Source organism: Euprymna scolopes, chromosome 16 (genome assembly GCF_053919585.1).
Source record: "Euprymna scolopes isolate OS-2025 chromosome 16, ASM5391958v1, whole genome shotgun sequence".
Taxonomy (NCBI): Eukaryota; Metazoa; Mollusca; class Cephalopoda; order Sepiida; family Sepiolidae; genus Euprymna; species Euprymna scolopes.
In genome coordinates this window covers 108,146,013-108,162,764 of record NC_136497.1, presented here as the reverse complement: position 1 = coordinate 108,162,764, position 16,752 = coordinate 108,146,013, and the positions used below count along the sequence as shown (strand labels likewise).

Genomic DNA, 16,752 nt, shown 5'->3' with positions numbered 1-16,752 from the left:
CAAAGGACAGATTATTAGTACTGCTAATATTCCCATCACCCGCGCACACACACACACACTCTGGCGCAAGCCGCACACACGTACACACAACATGAAAACAAACGCTGTCCTCCAAATTTTTAACTATCACTTACTTACATCTTATAGTCTGCCTTTCTATCAAAAAATTTTTAACTATCACTTACTTACATCTTATAGTCTGCACATTTTTTTTTTATTTTAACATATTGATAATATTTTTATTTCTGTTAACACTTTCATTCATTATTTCTGTTTAACCTGCGTTTAATCAAACACTTTACAATTACCGTTTAGTCAATAACAACCTATTTTATTTTTCTTATCTTACACCTGATTACATACATTATAACACAACTTTTTTTTATTGGCTTTGACCCAGAAAATTTTTATTTAAAAACATTTTTTGGTTTGTCCCAGAGGGGCCTCTGGACATCCTTCCCCCGAACGGGGGAGCAAGCATTTTCTCCCCCCTTCGGGCATTTTCTCCCCCCCCCACTGACACATTCAACAGTGACACGACTAGACACACAGTATACCATTAACTTTTTAAAAAATAACATGTTTTATTTATTTTTTTATTTATTAAAGGTAAGAGAGTAATTCGGGTATGCATACTAAACTGTTAACCGTTAGTTTGCGTGTTCGATCCTGATCGATTCTACTTTTTTTTTTAATTCTATTTGTTTATTAAATCCTATCCGAAGCGGGGAGGGGCTATACCCTTTCCTTCCACCTCCCCCCAAGGGTGGGTTCCTAACGGAAGGGCGTCCGATCCTCCACCCACCTACGGGCAAGCAGGAGGAGCTGGCCACCATCCCCCCACCAAAAGGGGAAGCCTGGCATTTTCTCACCCCAAAGGGGGGAGCTTGGCAGTTTCTCCCTCCAAAGGAGGGAGCCGGTGTCCCCCCCCAAGGGTGGGGGGGGGGCGAAGAGGCCAGGAGGAGGGGACTTTTTTTCTTGGGGGGGGGGGAGAAGCCTCCAGGCACCCTCCTCCCTGAAGGTGGGGTTGGGGATTATCTCTCCCTGAAGGGGGGAGGCCGGCACCAAACATGTAAATCCAGAGGGGTGACTTTTTTTGTTACCCCTCGGAGTGTGAAGGGGGCCGATCACCCAGGCAATGCCGGGTAACCCCTGCTAGTATATCTATAAAAGTGAAAATGTCTGTGTGTGTATGTATTTGTCTGTCTGTGTGTGTACATTTCCTTACACAAGAACTCTATCAATTTTCAGTCTACAGACTCGAGATTTAACATAAGGGGTACTGAGATTTTGGAAAATCGTTTTGATCAGTTTTCGGGTAGAAATTTGGCTGTTAAGGGGTCAAAGTTCAATGATTTGACCTTTGAGAACTCTACCAAACTCCGACAATTTTGGGTCTAAACACTTAAAATTTCAGATATAGGTTCTTTGGACATGGATCAAACTTTATAATTTATTTGAGCCCAAAACAATAAATCTTAAGGGGTCAAAATTGGAGTCAAAGTTTAAAAAAAATTGACTTCTGCAGTCTCTACCAAATTACCCAGCCAATTTTTGGTCTAAATATTTGAAATTTTACATAAAGTGTATTGAGACATAGAGCAAGCTTTTTAATCAGTTTTTGGCCGAAAATTTGGCTACCAAGGGGTCAAAATTCTAAAGATTTGACCTTTGCAGTCTCTAGCAAACTATTTAGCCAATTTTGGGTCTAAACATTTGAAATTTTACATAAAGGGTACTCAGACATGCAGCAAGCTTTTTAATCAGTGTTTGAGCGAAAGTTTTGCTGCCAAGAGGACACGGTTGAAATAGTTGACCTTTGCAGACTACCAAACTCCTCCACCAATTTTGGGTCTAAACACTTTAAATTTTAGATATAGGTTACCTGGACATGGGTCAAACATTTTAATTTGATGTGAGCCCAAAACAATAAATGTTAAGGTCAAAATTGGGTTCAAAGTTTAAAAAAAATTTACTCCTGCAGTCTCTACTAACTTTTCTCTATAGTAGTTAAGGAAGTATATCATATAGCAAGGCATTACCGTACATATGCACACTTTTTAATATATACATATGCACATAAAGTTATGAACAGTACATAGGGCCCAAGCAAAGCCAGGCTCAGCTGCTATAAAAGTGAAAATGTGTGTGTGTGTGTGTGTGTGTGTGTGTGTGTGTGTGTACATTTCCCTACCAAATAACTGTCAATTTTCGGTCTAGAGACTTGAGATTTGACATAAGGAGTATTAAGATTGGGAAAATCTTTAATTGGTTTTCGGCCAGATATTTGGTTGTCAAGGAGTTCAATAATTCAATAATTTAACCTTTGAAAACTTTACAAAACTCCTGCACCAATTTTGGGTCTAAACACTTGAAATTTTAAATGTAGGTTACTTGGACATGGATCAAACTTTTTAATTTGATTTGAACCCCAAAAAATATATGTTAAGGAGTCAACATTAGGATCAAAGTTTTAAAAAAATTGACCTCTGCAGTCTCTACCAAATTACTCGGTCAATTTCTGGTCTAAACATTTGAAATTTTACATAAGGGTATTCAGAGGTAGGGCAAGCTTTTTAATCAGTTTGGGGCGAAAGTTTGAGCTGTGAAGGGGTCAAAGTTCAAAAGTTTGTGGTGTCTAGCAAACTACTCTGCCAATTTTGTGTCTAAACTTGGAATTTATACATAACGGGTATTCAGACATGCGGTAAGCATTTTAATGAGCTTGGGGCGAAAATTTAGCTTCTAAAGGTCAAAGTTGAAAGAGTTGATCTTTGCAGATTCTACCAAATTTCTCTGCCAATTTGGGGTATAAAGACTTTAAATTTTAGATGTAGGTAACTTGGACATGGGTAAAACTTTGTATTTTGATTTGAGCCCAAAACAATAAAATTGGGGTCAAAGTTAAAAAAAATTGACCTCTGCGGTCTCTACGAAATTACTCAGACAAATGTTAGTCTAAACACTTGAAATCTGACATAAAATGTATTCGCACAGGGCCCGAGCAAAGCCGGGCTGAACTGCTAGTCTTCTATCTATCTATATATATAAAAGCAAAAATGTATGTATGTATGTTTGTGTGTATGTTTGGATGTCTGCTAAAAACTTTCGACAGACGCGACGAAAATTCACAAACTCGGTATCACATCGAAGCTCCATCCTTTGCTCGGAAAATTGGCCAAAAACGTTAACTTTTTCACCCCGAAATCGACAATTTTCGACAGGAGGAGGGGATCAACAAAAACGGTCCTCTCGTGACCTGATTTACTTTAAATAGTTGAAAAACCGAACAAATTTCGTGAACATCGCCTTAGCTCAGTTGGTTAAAGCTTTGGTTCCTTATCTAAACGTTTTTGGTTCAAATCGTGGTGTGAGATGGGTTTTTTTTTTCGATTTTTTAAATTTTAATATCGAAACAGGCTTATTTAAGCCATTTTTCACGTGTTCGTTTTTCTGTTTTCATCGTTCGTTTACCTTACGTTAGTTTTTTTGTGTTTTTTTTTTCTCGCTTAAGTTGTTTTCTTTTTTTACTTCGCTTATAATAAACCTACGTCATCGTCGTAACGCTCGACGACTTCCGGCCGCGCACCTGTCAATTTGGTTCTTAAATAAATTCAAACATCTTTCACTAACTCATTCTGGCTGGCCGATTTTATTTTCAAACTTCGCCTCAGGGCTTCGGGTTCGACCCCCCTCTCCGGTTCTTTTTTATTTAACACTACAGTGACTACACACACCTCCAAACACCCGGGTATCGCCGGATACCCCCCCGCTAGTACAATATAAAAGCAAGTTAAAAATAAAAAAAGAAGAAAAAAGAAGCAATTCAAAGAATTAAAGAAAGAAAATGTTCAATGAAATTTCGAACATTTATTACTATAAACATAACGAAAAAGTGAACCCTAACGAACAATGAGTCATGCATTTTTCTTTAATGGCTTTTTTGTCCGTCCTTCATTTCCAATAAACTATTCAACTTGAGAAGTTAATTTTGTTATATTTAAATTTTACTTTAAACTTTGCATGCATTTCCTTTATCTACATTGAAGTTTACCGATTTTGTGTTTTTACTGTAACCAGATCAGTCATGTTGAGTCCCATATTGTAAAGTATACCTTGTGTGGTTTCTTACATTTAACTATACGTACGTATCTACGTACGTACACACATAATTACTTTCTGTGAAAGTAAATCCTTAGCTTCCTTTTTTTTTTTCTTCCCCCTATTGATTTGTTTTCCGGTCGTATTGTAAGATGGGACATTTTGCTCATTGACACCGGCTTCTTTAGAAAAAGAAAAGCAATTTCTCCAAATGGCGGTTTCAATGGAATCTGATATCTTGGATTCGCTGAATGATCTCGGATATCCTGAAGAATTGTTGAAAGATGAAGAGTTTAAGAAAATGTTACATGGAACATCATTTAATATCACCTTTACACAGGTATATATTGAGCTTTTTATTTCATGATTCTTTTTCGTGTCTTTTCGTTTTTTTTTTGTACATTCGTGTTTTGTTTGTCTTTTCTACAAATTCTTATTTACTTTGCCTCCCCACGGGACATAGTTAGACCCCAGGATTGTTTTTTTTAACGTGGAGAAAATGAACAAAAATTAAATATTGTCCAAGTCACTGAGAAGAACAAGAAATTGAAGTGTAGCATCTGAAAAACATGATACTACACTTTGATCTTGATCCGAATGTCAAGAAAAATCAAAATTAATATTAAATGTTGGTGCTTCTATTTTATAATAACGAAAAAATATTGAATTCTAATTTAATTTAAAAAAAAATTCCGTGTATCATATTTCAAATTAAACAACTCGGTGCTCGCTCCTCGCTCCTCCTCTAGGTGTATCAGAATTTTTGGGGAATTTGACACCCCTAACACAAAACTGCGAATAAAATATTTAAAAAAAAACTCGTCATTTCTCTTTTTAAAGTGGTTTGTTTATTATCTTTATGGAATATACTTCCAAAATAAACTATTAAAGTTGTTTAAAAAAATAATAGAAATATTATTTTTTAAAAAACTGTTTACAAAGTTCCTGCGCGCGTTCATACAGCCATTTTTTACGTAATGAAATCAATTGAATTTTACGAATTAATTTTTTCGATTTTTAAACTTTAAAAATCTATCAATTTTTGGTGAAAGTGCACTGGGGAACCACCCGAATATTTACCTTTAAGAAGTCGTTTTTTTAATATCCAACTGTTTACAGCTCCAGTCAGGTCTGCTGCTTTAAAAAAAACAAAAAAAAAAAAAACATTTAATAGTGTCGCGGACTAGAATTATGAATAAAACTGACACATGGTTACGAGTATAGTAATGTCTGCCCGCCATTTTTTTTTTTTTTTTTTTTTTGCCTGTTATCTGGTGAAGAGGGTGTGCATGCGCAGAAATTGTTAGTGATTGTAGCAGACGATTTCTTTTTCTTCAGTTTCAGCATTTACTGCAAACAAAAAACCACGCGAAATTAAATTCTAAAAAAAAAAAAAAAAAAAATTTCTTACTCTTTTCTGTGACAAAGAAGTTTTTTTTTCATACATTTATCTCTTTATAGATTTATTTCTTTCCATTATTTAAAAAAAAATTTTTTTATTTCTGTAAATAGTTATTTTAACATTTTCTTCAAGTGCCAAAAAAAGATGAATACCAATACTGTGGATTTCTGCTACGGTTGTAGCAATAAATATTTCGACACAGTAAAGGCATTTCACAAAGAAGGCACGAGCAGGCAATTTTTGCGAAAACATGGTGTTTTGTCGACAAGCGTTACCTGCAAAAATGAGTGTTCGTTTCGAGAAGGTAAATGAATCTGGAGGTGCACGCACTACACAAAAGTAGGAAAATCCCCCCCCAAAAAAAAGAAAATATCGCGGTTTCACTGTTGCCGAAACCACATGAACATTCATTGCTCGGATGCCAGCGTGGAAAGTAATAATGTTCGTCAATCATTTTTTAAGCCCTATGTGGAATCATCGGACAGTACGCGAAAATCTGGACATTTCGCACCACACTCCTCAGTTGATTGGCGGTCCTTCTGTTCCGAGGTCTGTGAGGACTGGCTTAACAACCAGGAACCCATTGGAGGCGACCGGATAGGCTATCCGGCGGATAGCTGTCGAAATCGACGAAACCCTTATCGTGCGCCGAAAGTATAATAGAGGAAGGATGGCTAGTCAGATATGGCTTTTCGGCGGAATTGAAAGAATTTATAAAAAAAGTTTTGTCGTCGCGTTGACTGGCCCAGATGAAAAACGGGACGCCAAAACTGATTCCGTTGGTGCACAAGTTTATCCTTCCGGGCTCAATAATTTTCAGTGATTGTTGGAAGGCATATACTAACCTCGACCGACATTTTCCACACTACACCATAAACCACTCAGAAAATTTTGTGGACCCTCAGGATCCCAACATCCACACACAAAATGTAAAACAGTGGATTAAGCGGCCTGGTATTCAAGCAGAATTCATGCAACGGTACTGGTCGCGATTAGAGTTCCCTGCCGAACACCTAAAAAAACACTGACTTCTCCCCACGCATGAGCAAAGGACATGTTTTAGTTGCCATAGTAACTAAACGATCATGAATTTTTATTGACTTTGTTTTACTGTTTATGAATATTGAAATAAAAGATTACTACACATTTATTAATAACTAGGGGGGGTACCCGGCGTTGCCCGAGTGTTTGTTTCCGGGACGGGGGGGGGGGAAGTTTTAAAAAATGTTATAGTAGGTAAGTAGGAAGGATCAAACCCGGAGTCATGAGTAAAAGTAGGAAAATAAAGTGTGGAAAAAAAAAATCAAAAAAAACATCTGCAACTTTAACAGTTCGGCCACCAAGAAAAGTCCATTCCAGTTGTTTAGGAAAAAAAAAAAAAAAAAAAAAAAAAACGACTACGGTAGGTCGGCGCGAACGTGAAAATATAATGTGAATTGTCCAGCACGCTAACCACTACGCCACAGAGCCACTGCAGCTTAGTTTAGTGATTTTAAATAACTTCACATGAAAGAACTACGAAGCCAAACCGGTGTTCTCTTCTCAACTGTTCCTTGTGAACGATCCCCAAACGGTGTTAAGTGGTGGCAGGGGGAGGAGGAATTTATTAGAGAGAAAATATTTTACCACTTCCATTGATCTTAACCGATTTTGGCCGTGACTTCTCAGCAGAAAAAGTATAGAAATCTAAGATTATCGAGGAATTTGAGAAATAATAAGCCTATAACACACCTCAGATATTGTTCTGCCGTTTGTGCATATTATATTTGCATGAAATATCTTGATTTTTAATCCTATTAAGGTCAAAATCCGACGGGAAAAAATGAGTTCATTTTATTTATATAGAGATATCTCACTTTTAATCACTTTTATCGACTTTTTTTTACTGTTTATGTGTCACTTTTATCGACTTTTTCTTTTCTTTTTTAAATAGCATTTTCTTTTTTAAATGACTACGTTTTACTGTTTATGTCTCACTTTTATCGACTTTTTCTTTTCTTTTTTTAATAGCATTTTCTTAAAATGAATATTAAAATAATTTCCCAACTTTTTTCATTTCTATGTGTTTTTAGTTTTGTGTGTTGAATGAAACTTTTTTTTTTCATTACAACAATAGTTATCGACCCCGGTTCTTTGACTGACAAACGACATCTGTCGGCGGTTCTTGAAACTAAATTACATGCATTCGCTTCATGTTACTGACATGCAGAAGTGCCAATGGTGCCATCGGTGTTATTGTAAATTAACACTCTTAGCTAATTCCGTAAAATGAGATTCTACTTTTTTAGGCGAATTTGCATAATATCTCACTTTTATCGCCTTTGTTTATTGTAATGAAAAAAAAAAGTTTCATTCAACACACAAAACTAAAAACACATAGTAATGATAAATGATTTATTTTATTCATTAAATGAAAAAAGTTAAAAATTAAAAAAAAAATAGTTGTTTATATGCGCATGTAAAAATGTTTATACAAGTGGGAAATTATTTTAATATTCATTTTAAGAAAATGCTATTAAAAAAGAAAAAAGTCGATAAAAGTGAGACATAAACAGTAAAACGTAGTCATTTAAAAAAGAAAATGCTATTTAAAAAAAAAGAAAAAGTCGATAAAAGTGGATGAATGGTGCGAAAATAACATTAATTAAACGTAAGTAAATTTATTATTCTATCACCATTTTGTGGTACTAGTGCACTTATTGATCCGTGCTGAAATAACGTTATTATTTAAAAAGCCATTCTTAACATAGGGAGGGTGAAAATTCGCCTTAGAATCTCATTTTACGGAATTAGCTAAGAGTGTTAATTTACAATAACACCTGTGGCACTTCTGCATGTCAGTAACATGAAGCGAATGCATGTAATTTAGTTTCAAGAACCGCCGACAGATGTCGTTTGTCAGCCAAAGAACCGGGGTCGATAACTATTGTTGTAATGAAAAAAAAAGTTTCATTCAACACACAAAACTAAAAACACATAGAAATGAAAAGTTGGGAAATTATTTTAATATTCATTTTAAGAAAATGCTATTAAAAAAGAAAAGAAAAAGTCGATAAAAGTGAGACATAAACAGTAAAACGTCATTTAAAAAAGAAAATGCTATTTAAAAAAGAAAAGAAAAAGTCGATAAAAGTGACACATAAACAATAAAACAGTAAAAAAAAAAAGTCGATAAGTGATTAAAAGTGAGATATTATTAATAAATGTGTAGTAATGTCTTTTATTTCAACATTCATAAACAGTAAAACAAAGTTGATAAAAATTCATAATCGTTTAGTTATTATGGCAACTAAAACATGTCCTTTGCTCATGCGTGGGGAGAAGTCGGTGTTTTTTTAGGGTGTTCGGCAGGGAACTCTAATCGCGACCAGTACCCATGCAACAATTCCGAGCCAGGTATTTATTTATAAGGAGTGAGACAGACAAGACGAAACTTTTGCATAATTTTTTTTTATAGGCTGCTGCATTGTACAGACCCAAGTCGGAACTTGTTTTAAAAAAAAAAAAAAAACTTCCTTCCCTGAAATAAAAACAATAAACCTTCCTTGGAAAAAAAAAAAAAAAAATGCGCAGTGTGTTACCGGCTGTCTTGCATGGCAAGAAACATGGTGGCCATTAAATTATTACCTGAAAACATTTTTTTTTTTTTCTGTGTTATTATTGTACATAATTCTAGTCTGCGACACTATTAAATGTTGTTTTTTTTTTTAAAGCAGCAGACCCGACTGGAGCTGTAATCAGTTGGATATTAAAAAAAACGACCTTATAGGTAAATATTCGGGTGGTCCCCCCAGTGCACTTTCACCAATTTTTTTATTAGTCCAGTTTTTAAGATATTTTCGGTGCAAATGCACTTACTGATCCGCGCTATTTTTTAAATTGTATTTCTAAGTTTAATTAAAGTTTTGTTTTTTTATTCAATTGAAAGGTTAAAGTACAGAATAGGTACAAAACACCCTCCTCTCCCCATGTTAAGAATGGCTTTTTAAATGTTATTTCAGCACGGATCAATAAGTGCACTGCATGAGTACAATATTTTCAAGTTCAATATGAAATTTTATGCTCTTTCCAATAAACCGAATATAATATTCTAGACAAGCGTTTTTTTTTTTTTTAATTCACCCACCCCCTCCATTTTGAAATGTCTATTAAAATGAAAATTAATTTTCTCACCTCAAATTTATATATCACAAATTGAAGATAAATAAAATAATAAATAAGCTAATTCAAAAAAACAAAACAAAAAAGAAACAGTTATTATCAAATTTACCTGTAAAGTCCAAAGTTTAAAACCTTTTTTTAAAAAAAAAACACGTTGAATTTGTTTTTAAGTGAAACTTTATAATCTTGTTATATTGTTCAAAAAATTCCGTAGAATTACAACAATTTTTTCTATTTCATTCAGTTTTTTAGATATTTAAAAAAAAAAATTCACTCCATAAAGAAATAAAATATATTAAATAAAAAAAACTCATGTATAGAGAATAAAAAAAAAAAAAAATCAAATCGGTCGACTTTTTTTTTTTTTATTGGCAAAAACTGATAAGTGAAATGGGATTATTTTTCAACTATGGTGGCCTATATTTACTAACTTTTGTTTACAGCACGCAATAGAAAGAGACATTAATTTTGACGCTTAAAGCCACCGGAGAATTATACTCAAAGAAAAGCAGACATTTCTTTCTTTATTTCAATTGTGAAAAACATCTGTGTTTTTTTAGAATCCTTGCTTAAAAAAGTATTGTACTTAAAAAGGACATGGATATAAATATGGATAAATTCTTAACAATGAAGAATGGAAGTACCCATTGATTAGTATTTTTATAGGTTATTTATTTATTTTTTTTTGGAATGTATATATACATATATTTTATCGAAATAAGTTAAAATTCATTGATTTTCTTTAAATCTTTTTAAAGAAAACTGATTTAAAGAAACAAATATTGCATAATTTGCTATTAAACCTGTTATTTTTTTAAAATTTGGTCTTTGCTCCTTAAATTAAAAAAAAAATTAGGGTTTGAATTACATTTTTCAAGTAGTTATAAGCTTTGAAAGATAGGTTGAATTATTCAATTTTTTATCATGCATTTTTAATGGCATTTTCTGACACTAAGTGCTTCTATCTTATTGAATTATTCTAAAATCAAATTTTAAAAAAAGTGGACGTACACGAGTGCTACCCCTATAGCGAAATACGCATCGGCTCCGATGTACGAAGTTCGACTTAGGGAGCGGCTAGTTTTCCTTATTTATTATGGATTTTTATTTTGGCTTGTTCGGATTTTTTTTTTTTTTTTTTTTTTTTTTTTTTATTGATATTTTTTATTTTGGCTCAAACTTTGCAAATTATTTTATTATATTATTTTTTTAAATACATATCAGGATCAGTAGAAGAAATGAAATGGTCTCATGTCGATGAGGCCATGTAAACAGAGGCTTTGTGAAAAAAATTAATTTTCCCTTAAAATCCAATGACTGCTCAATCGAGAAAAGGAAGCAATGTGCACTTATCTTAAGTTGTGGAAGAATTGCCTCCCTTCCACGGTGTGACAGTCGGTTAACAATTTCTTGCCAGCAAAGCTGAGGTAATCAAAGAGTAGCTTTCTGGCACCAGCCACTAATACATCTAAAAATAACTTAAACCACTGGAGAGAATCTCCTTTTAAATAACCAAAAGTTCATGTGATTAACTGTTACCTGACCTGGGGGGAAAAAAAAAAACCTTTAAAAAGGCAGAGAAGGCAAGGCAATCTCTTTTGGGTAGTGAACAAGGTAAGTGCACACCGCTCTCCCTCTCTTAAGCAATCAATCTCCCTTTTTTTTTTCACAGCTTATAACGTGAAAAGAGAAAAAATGTCAGTCTTGCAGTTGAGTCCCGGCAAAGTTTGACAACTCTAGAAGGGTCACATCAGTATTTTACACCGTCAAATCATGAATATTACGAATTATTAGTTTTAAAATAAAACTAAAAATTATTAAAGTTTTAAAATAAAAAATATGTAATTAATATAAAAATATAGACGGTGTGAGAAAGGATACGCATTTCCACGAATTATTCAAAGCATAAGACAACATGTTTAATTTTCAAAGTTGTTTTATTTTGTATACGAGATAAATTTATATTTATATTTTGTTACGTGGTTCATTACTACAGATATTATTTTGTTCATTTTTCTGTTAAGACAATAATACAGTGTATTATTAATACACTTTCTAAAAATTGTTTCAGTTTTCTGTTAAATAAATAGTTATAAATATATAAAAATGTATATTTTGTTCGTTTACTTTATTTAATCAAGTGCTTACTTAGGAGTGTCAGAATTCGCCATTAAAAAAGTGATTATGTAGACTCGCTATCTTTCGAAGCTTATAACAATATGAATAATGTAATTTAAACCCTAATTTTTTTTTCAATAAAAGGAGCAAAGACCAAACTTTAAAATAAAAAGTTTTATCGAAAAATATACAATACTACCTGTACCCTGCTGCACGTTGCAGTGGCTCAATTTGGTGTAATGTAAAAATTTAATAAAAAGAGAAAAATGCATGTTTCTTATATTCTTAGTACAGCAATCCACTCCAAAAAGTGAAAAAGAAGGCGAAAATGAAAAAAAATGGTACTCTGGATCCTCGGGAGTTTCTGTCAATCATTCATGGTTTGGACTCAAAAGCCGAACGTAGCCAAACGTAGCAAAAATGTTGAAACGCTAAATGTTTTTTTTTTTTTTTTTTTTTTTTTTTTCTGTATACAAAAATGTGAGTTAGTAATTAATATTTGGTTGATGGGGGGAGGGGGGTTTACTATACACAGATTTGAAAAAGTTGTCCAAAAACAAATAAATGAAAGCAAAGGTAAGGTAAGTTAGTTTCTACCTAACTGGATAATTGTTTAGTGTTTTTATGCAATGTAAAACGTTTAATCAGCTCAAAAAACAGAAATGGTCGCAGACTCTGTTGAATATGTTAAGTTTGGGAAAGTAAGTTGAAAACTAAAAACTATACAAAAGTGTCTGAAAAACCCCACAAATATGTTACCATCACATAGGCTGACATAATCGGTGGGTTTGTGACAGTATTTTGTATAGTTTTTTAGTTTTAACTCACTTTCTCTAACTTAAAGTAATCAACAGTGTCCGCCACCATTTGTAGCTTTCAAATACCTGTTTTTCAACTTTGTAGCTTTCAAAAACACTGTTTTTCAAGTTACATTAAATGAAAAGGGTTCATATTACTAAACACAGATACAAAAAGTTGTCAAAAAATAAATATATAACAAAGGCAAGAAAAGTAAATGTTCTATCTAACTGGATAAGATTGTAGTGTTTTTATGTAATGTATAATCGGTTCAAAAACATTCAATGTTTATCGGTATATCTGAAAAATACAAATGGTGGCAGACTGTATCGAACACGTTAAATTAGGGGAAATTTTGGGAAAATGAGTTTAAACTAAAAAAAAAAAACTATACAAAATACTGTTAGGAACTCACTCAATATATGTTATCATGACGTAGGCTGGCATATAATCGGTGGTTTTAAACTTTTGCTCGATACAGGTAACGACTTTTAAAAGTCCCTTTTAGTGATTACTTGGTTTGAGGGTATTTGTACAACTAAACGACAAAGCTGTTCCAAAAAATCCGGTATTATTTTACTTTAAGGCCCGTTTCACGTTCGTATATAACGAAATATATTATTGTAGATTTTGGTGTGCTAAAAACGAATCTGCAAACCGTTTCCGTAGCAAAAAGAAAGTTTTCATGATATTCATAAAATTACTTTTTCGAAAAGTGAGTGATCACTTTTCAATGTAAATTTAACTTAGAATGATTACCCACTTTCTGGCCACTTGAGAGAGGGGCATTTTTCTGTGTGTTTCTTGGCTAAAAAGTTTTTTTGCTGGATTTCTTTTGCTTGGTAATAACCCCTGGACTCTGGGACTATTTTCCATTTCACAGCCGTAGCCTTGTTTACGCTATGCGTGAGCATAAACGAAAGCTGTTTAGATATATAAAAAATAATAAATATGGGAAAAAATCCCCCCTCTCTCAGGTGGCTAGAAAGTGGGTGCTCATTTTAAGTTAAATTTTCATGGAAAAGTGATCGCCCACTTTTCGAAAAAGTAATTTCTTCATATCATAAAAACTATTTTTTTGCAACGGAAACGGTTTGCAGATTCGTTTTTAGCACATCGAAGTCTACAAAAAAACTTTTTGTTATATACGAACGTGAGACACACGGCTCTTAATGAAAAATTATATCAAAAATCCATGGGAAAATAGTTTTCAGTTAAAACAGCAAATGAATTCGATAGAAAAAAAATGGATGCTATGTTTCTTTTAATTTTTCTGTGTGTTTCTTGGCTAAAAAGTTTTTTGTTTGATTTCTTTTGCATGATAATAACCCCTGAACTCTGGGACTATTTACCATTTCACAGACGTAGCCTTTGTTTATGCTACGCGTGAGCATAAACGAAAACTGTTAAATATGCACTCGCGTACCAAACTGCCTTGTCAAAAAACCTTTAAGCCAATAAACACGAAAATAAATGCCCCTTCCCCGGGTGGCCAGAAAGTGGGTACTCATTTTAAGTTAAATTTACATGAAAAAGTGATCACCCACTTTTCGAAAATAAATTTCTTCATATCATGAAAACTATTTTGGTACTCATTGGGCGTTGATTTCCATGGCGACCCGCAAAACTATTTAATGGCCGTTCTCTTAGTCCCCCCCCCTCCCCCAGTCAAGGCTAACACATGTGCACGTAACATTTTTTATTTATTTACTTTCGTGGCGGAGTTATACAACCATCACCCCCATGCGAATTTCTATACTGATAGGTTTTTTGAAATTTTTTCACTGGATTATTATTGATTGAACACTAACCAGATTATGAAAAAAAAAAAAATATTTCAACATTTGAAAGGGGTACTCACTTTTTAGTTACCACGTTCTGATAAATCGGTCACCCATTTTTTTTTTTTTTTTTTTTTTTTTTTTTTGGCTAAATACGGAAGTGTCTTCGGGAGATATAAAATGGTCGCATCTTGAAGAAGCAATGTATCGGGAGGCGTACGGGATGGAAAATTATTGGTAAATTTTTAGATTAGGTCCACCTCCTCAATTTTCTTTTAAATGGCGACTTGTAATGGTTTTCGACTATACTGAATACGAAAATCGCATTGAAATTTTGCAGAAATCAGTAGTTATCAAGATATAAAAAGTTGTATTATGCATTGTAATCTTTGGCGGCCATCTTTTTTATGCGCGTGCATTTGTTTATGGCGCGTGCGTGCATAAAAAGATGGCCGCCAAAGATTACAATGCATAATACAACTTTTTATATCTTGATAACTACTGATTTCCGCAAAATTTCAATGCGATTTCCGTATTCAGCATACTCGAAAACCTTTAAATGTCGTCATTTAAAGAAAAATTATGGAGGTGGACCTAATCTAACAAAAATACCAAATTATTAAACATTTCGGTACTCATGCAGAGAGTGATCCAAGCTGAAATAATAATGTTATTATTTTAAAAGCCATTCTTGACATGGGGAGGGGAGGGTGTTTTGTACCTATTCTGTACTTTAACCTTACAGTTGAATAAAAATAAAACATAAAACTTTAATTAAACGTGGAAATACGATTTTAAAAAAATAGCGCGGATCACTCTCTGCATTAGCACCAACATTTCTCCAGCATGTTAGTGAAATTTCACTAACATGCTGGAGAAATGTATAATACTTAAAAAAATTTTTAAAAAAAACAAAAAAAACCCTCACCTTTCATTAAAAACAAATTATTTTTAAAAAAAAAAAAGCACCCACAAACTGACTTTTAACTAAATAAGTAAAAAAAAAAAAAATTTTTTAAATTCGAAACTTTATTTTCATAAAAACAATAAAGTCATGTTCAATCTATTTTTTTTTCTTTGAGAAACAAATATATTCTGACTTACAAATGCGGTAGAGTCTCATATTATTTTTACTTTCTATGGTTTTGATATACCGCGTTTTTATTGGTTACAAAATGGGTGACTGATTTATCAGAACGTTGTAACTAAAAAGTGAGCACCACTTTCAAATGTCGAAATAATGATTTCTTTTTAAAATTTTTTTTTTTTTTTTTTTTTTTTTTATAATCTGTTTAATTAGTGTCTAATCAATAATAATCCAGTGAAAAAAATTTCCAAAGACCTATAAGTATAGAAATTACGCATGGGAGTACAACTACAACACTTTCGCACTTACTTTTACAAAGATTATTTACGTTAACTCTTTTCATAAATAATTTTCATAAATAATTTAAAAAAAAAAAAAAGTAACTAAACCATTTATTGATAATTTTTCACGTGTACAAACATTTATTTATTTATTTATGTAGGCTTAACTCTTTTCATGAATAAGAAAAGTTTTACTCTTTAAGAACAATAAAAGGAAAAAATGCAGAGAGTGATCTGCGCTATTTTTTAAATCGTATTTCCACGGTTAATTAAAGTTTTACGATATGTTTTTTTTATTCAATTGTAAGGTTAAAGTACAGAATAGGTACAAAACACCCTCCCCTTCCCATGTTAAGAATGGCTTTTTAAATAATAACATTATTTCAGCACGGATCACTCTCTGCATGAGTATCATAAAAATTAATACAAATAATACTTATCTCAATAAGTGAAAGGCTCATTTCTACCGGAAATGAAATGGGGACAATCTCGCAGTTACGAAAAATATTTTCATTTATAATTTAATATTTTTATAATTCGCAATGTTAAATTATTTTAATAACATGCACACATTCTTTGACTTTAAAAATAGATTTTCTGAAAATTTCAATTAAATTATGGTTCTATAGACTTTGAACGAACCAAAAATTACATTTTTATATATATACTAGCTGTACCCTGCCACACGTTGCTGTGGCTCAATTTGGTGTAATGGAAAATTCTAATAAAAAGAGAAAATGCATGTTTCTTATATTCTTAGTACAGCAATCCACTCTAAAAAAAAAAAAAAAAAAAAAAATGAAAAAAATGGTACTCTTGCAGAATTGGATCCTGATCCTCAGGATTACCGTTAATCATGGCTTGGGCTCGACCAACAAATCAGTGGATAAAGCTAACGTTGCAACGCTAAATTTTTTTTTTTTTTTTTTTCTGTATACAAAAATGTGAGTTAGTAATTAATATTTGAGTGATGGGGGGGGGGGGTACTATACACAGATTCGAAAAAGTTGTCCAAAAACAAAT

General features: G+C 32.8%; 1 protein-coding gene across 1 annotated transcript in view; it reads left to right on the top strand.

Moving 5' to 3' along the window:
• The first annotated feature begins 4,307 nt into the window (after nt 1-4,307).
• The window catches only part of LOC145296044 (protein FAM98A-like), a 68,703-nt gene continuing 56,258 nt past the window's right edge, over nt 4,308-16,752 (top strand). The window contains exon 1 of the mRNA XM_080142089.1: nt 4,308-4,441. Within this exon, the coding sequence (XP_079998215.1) occupies nt 4,313-4,441 (129 nt within the window). The 5' untranslated portion in view covers nt 4,308-4,312. The remainder of the gene's footprint in view (nt 4,442-16,752) is intronic.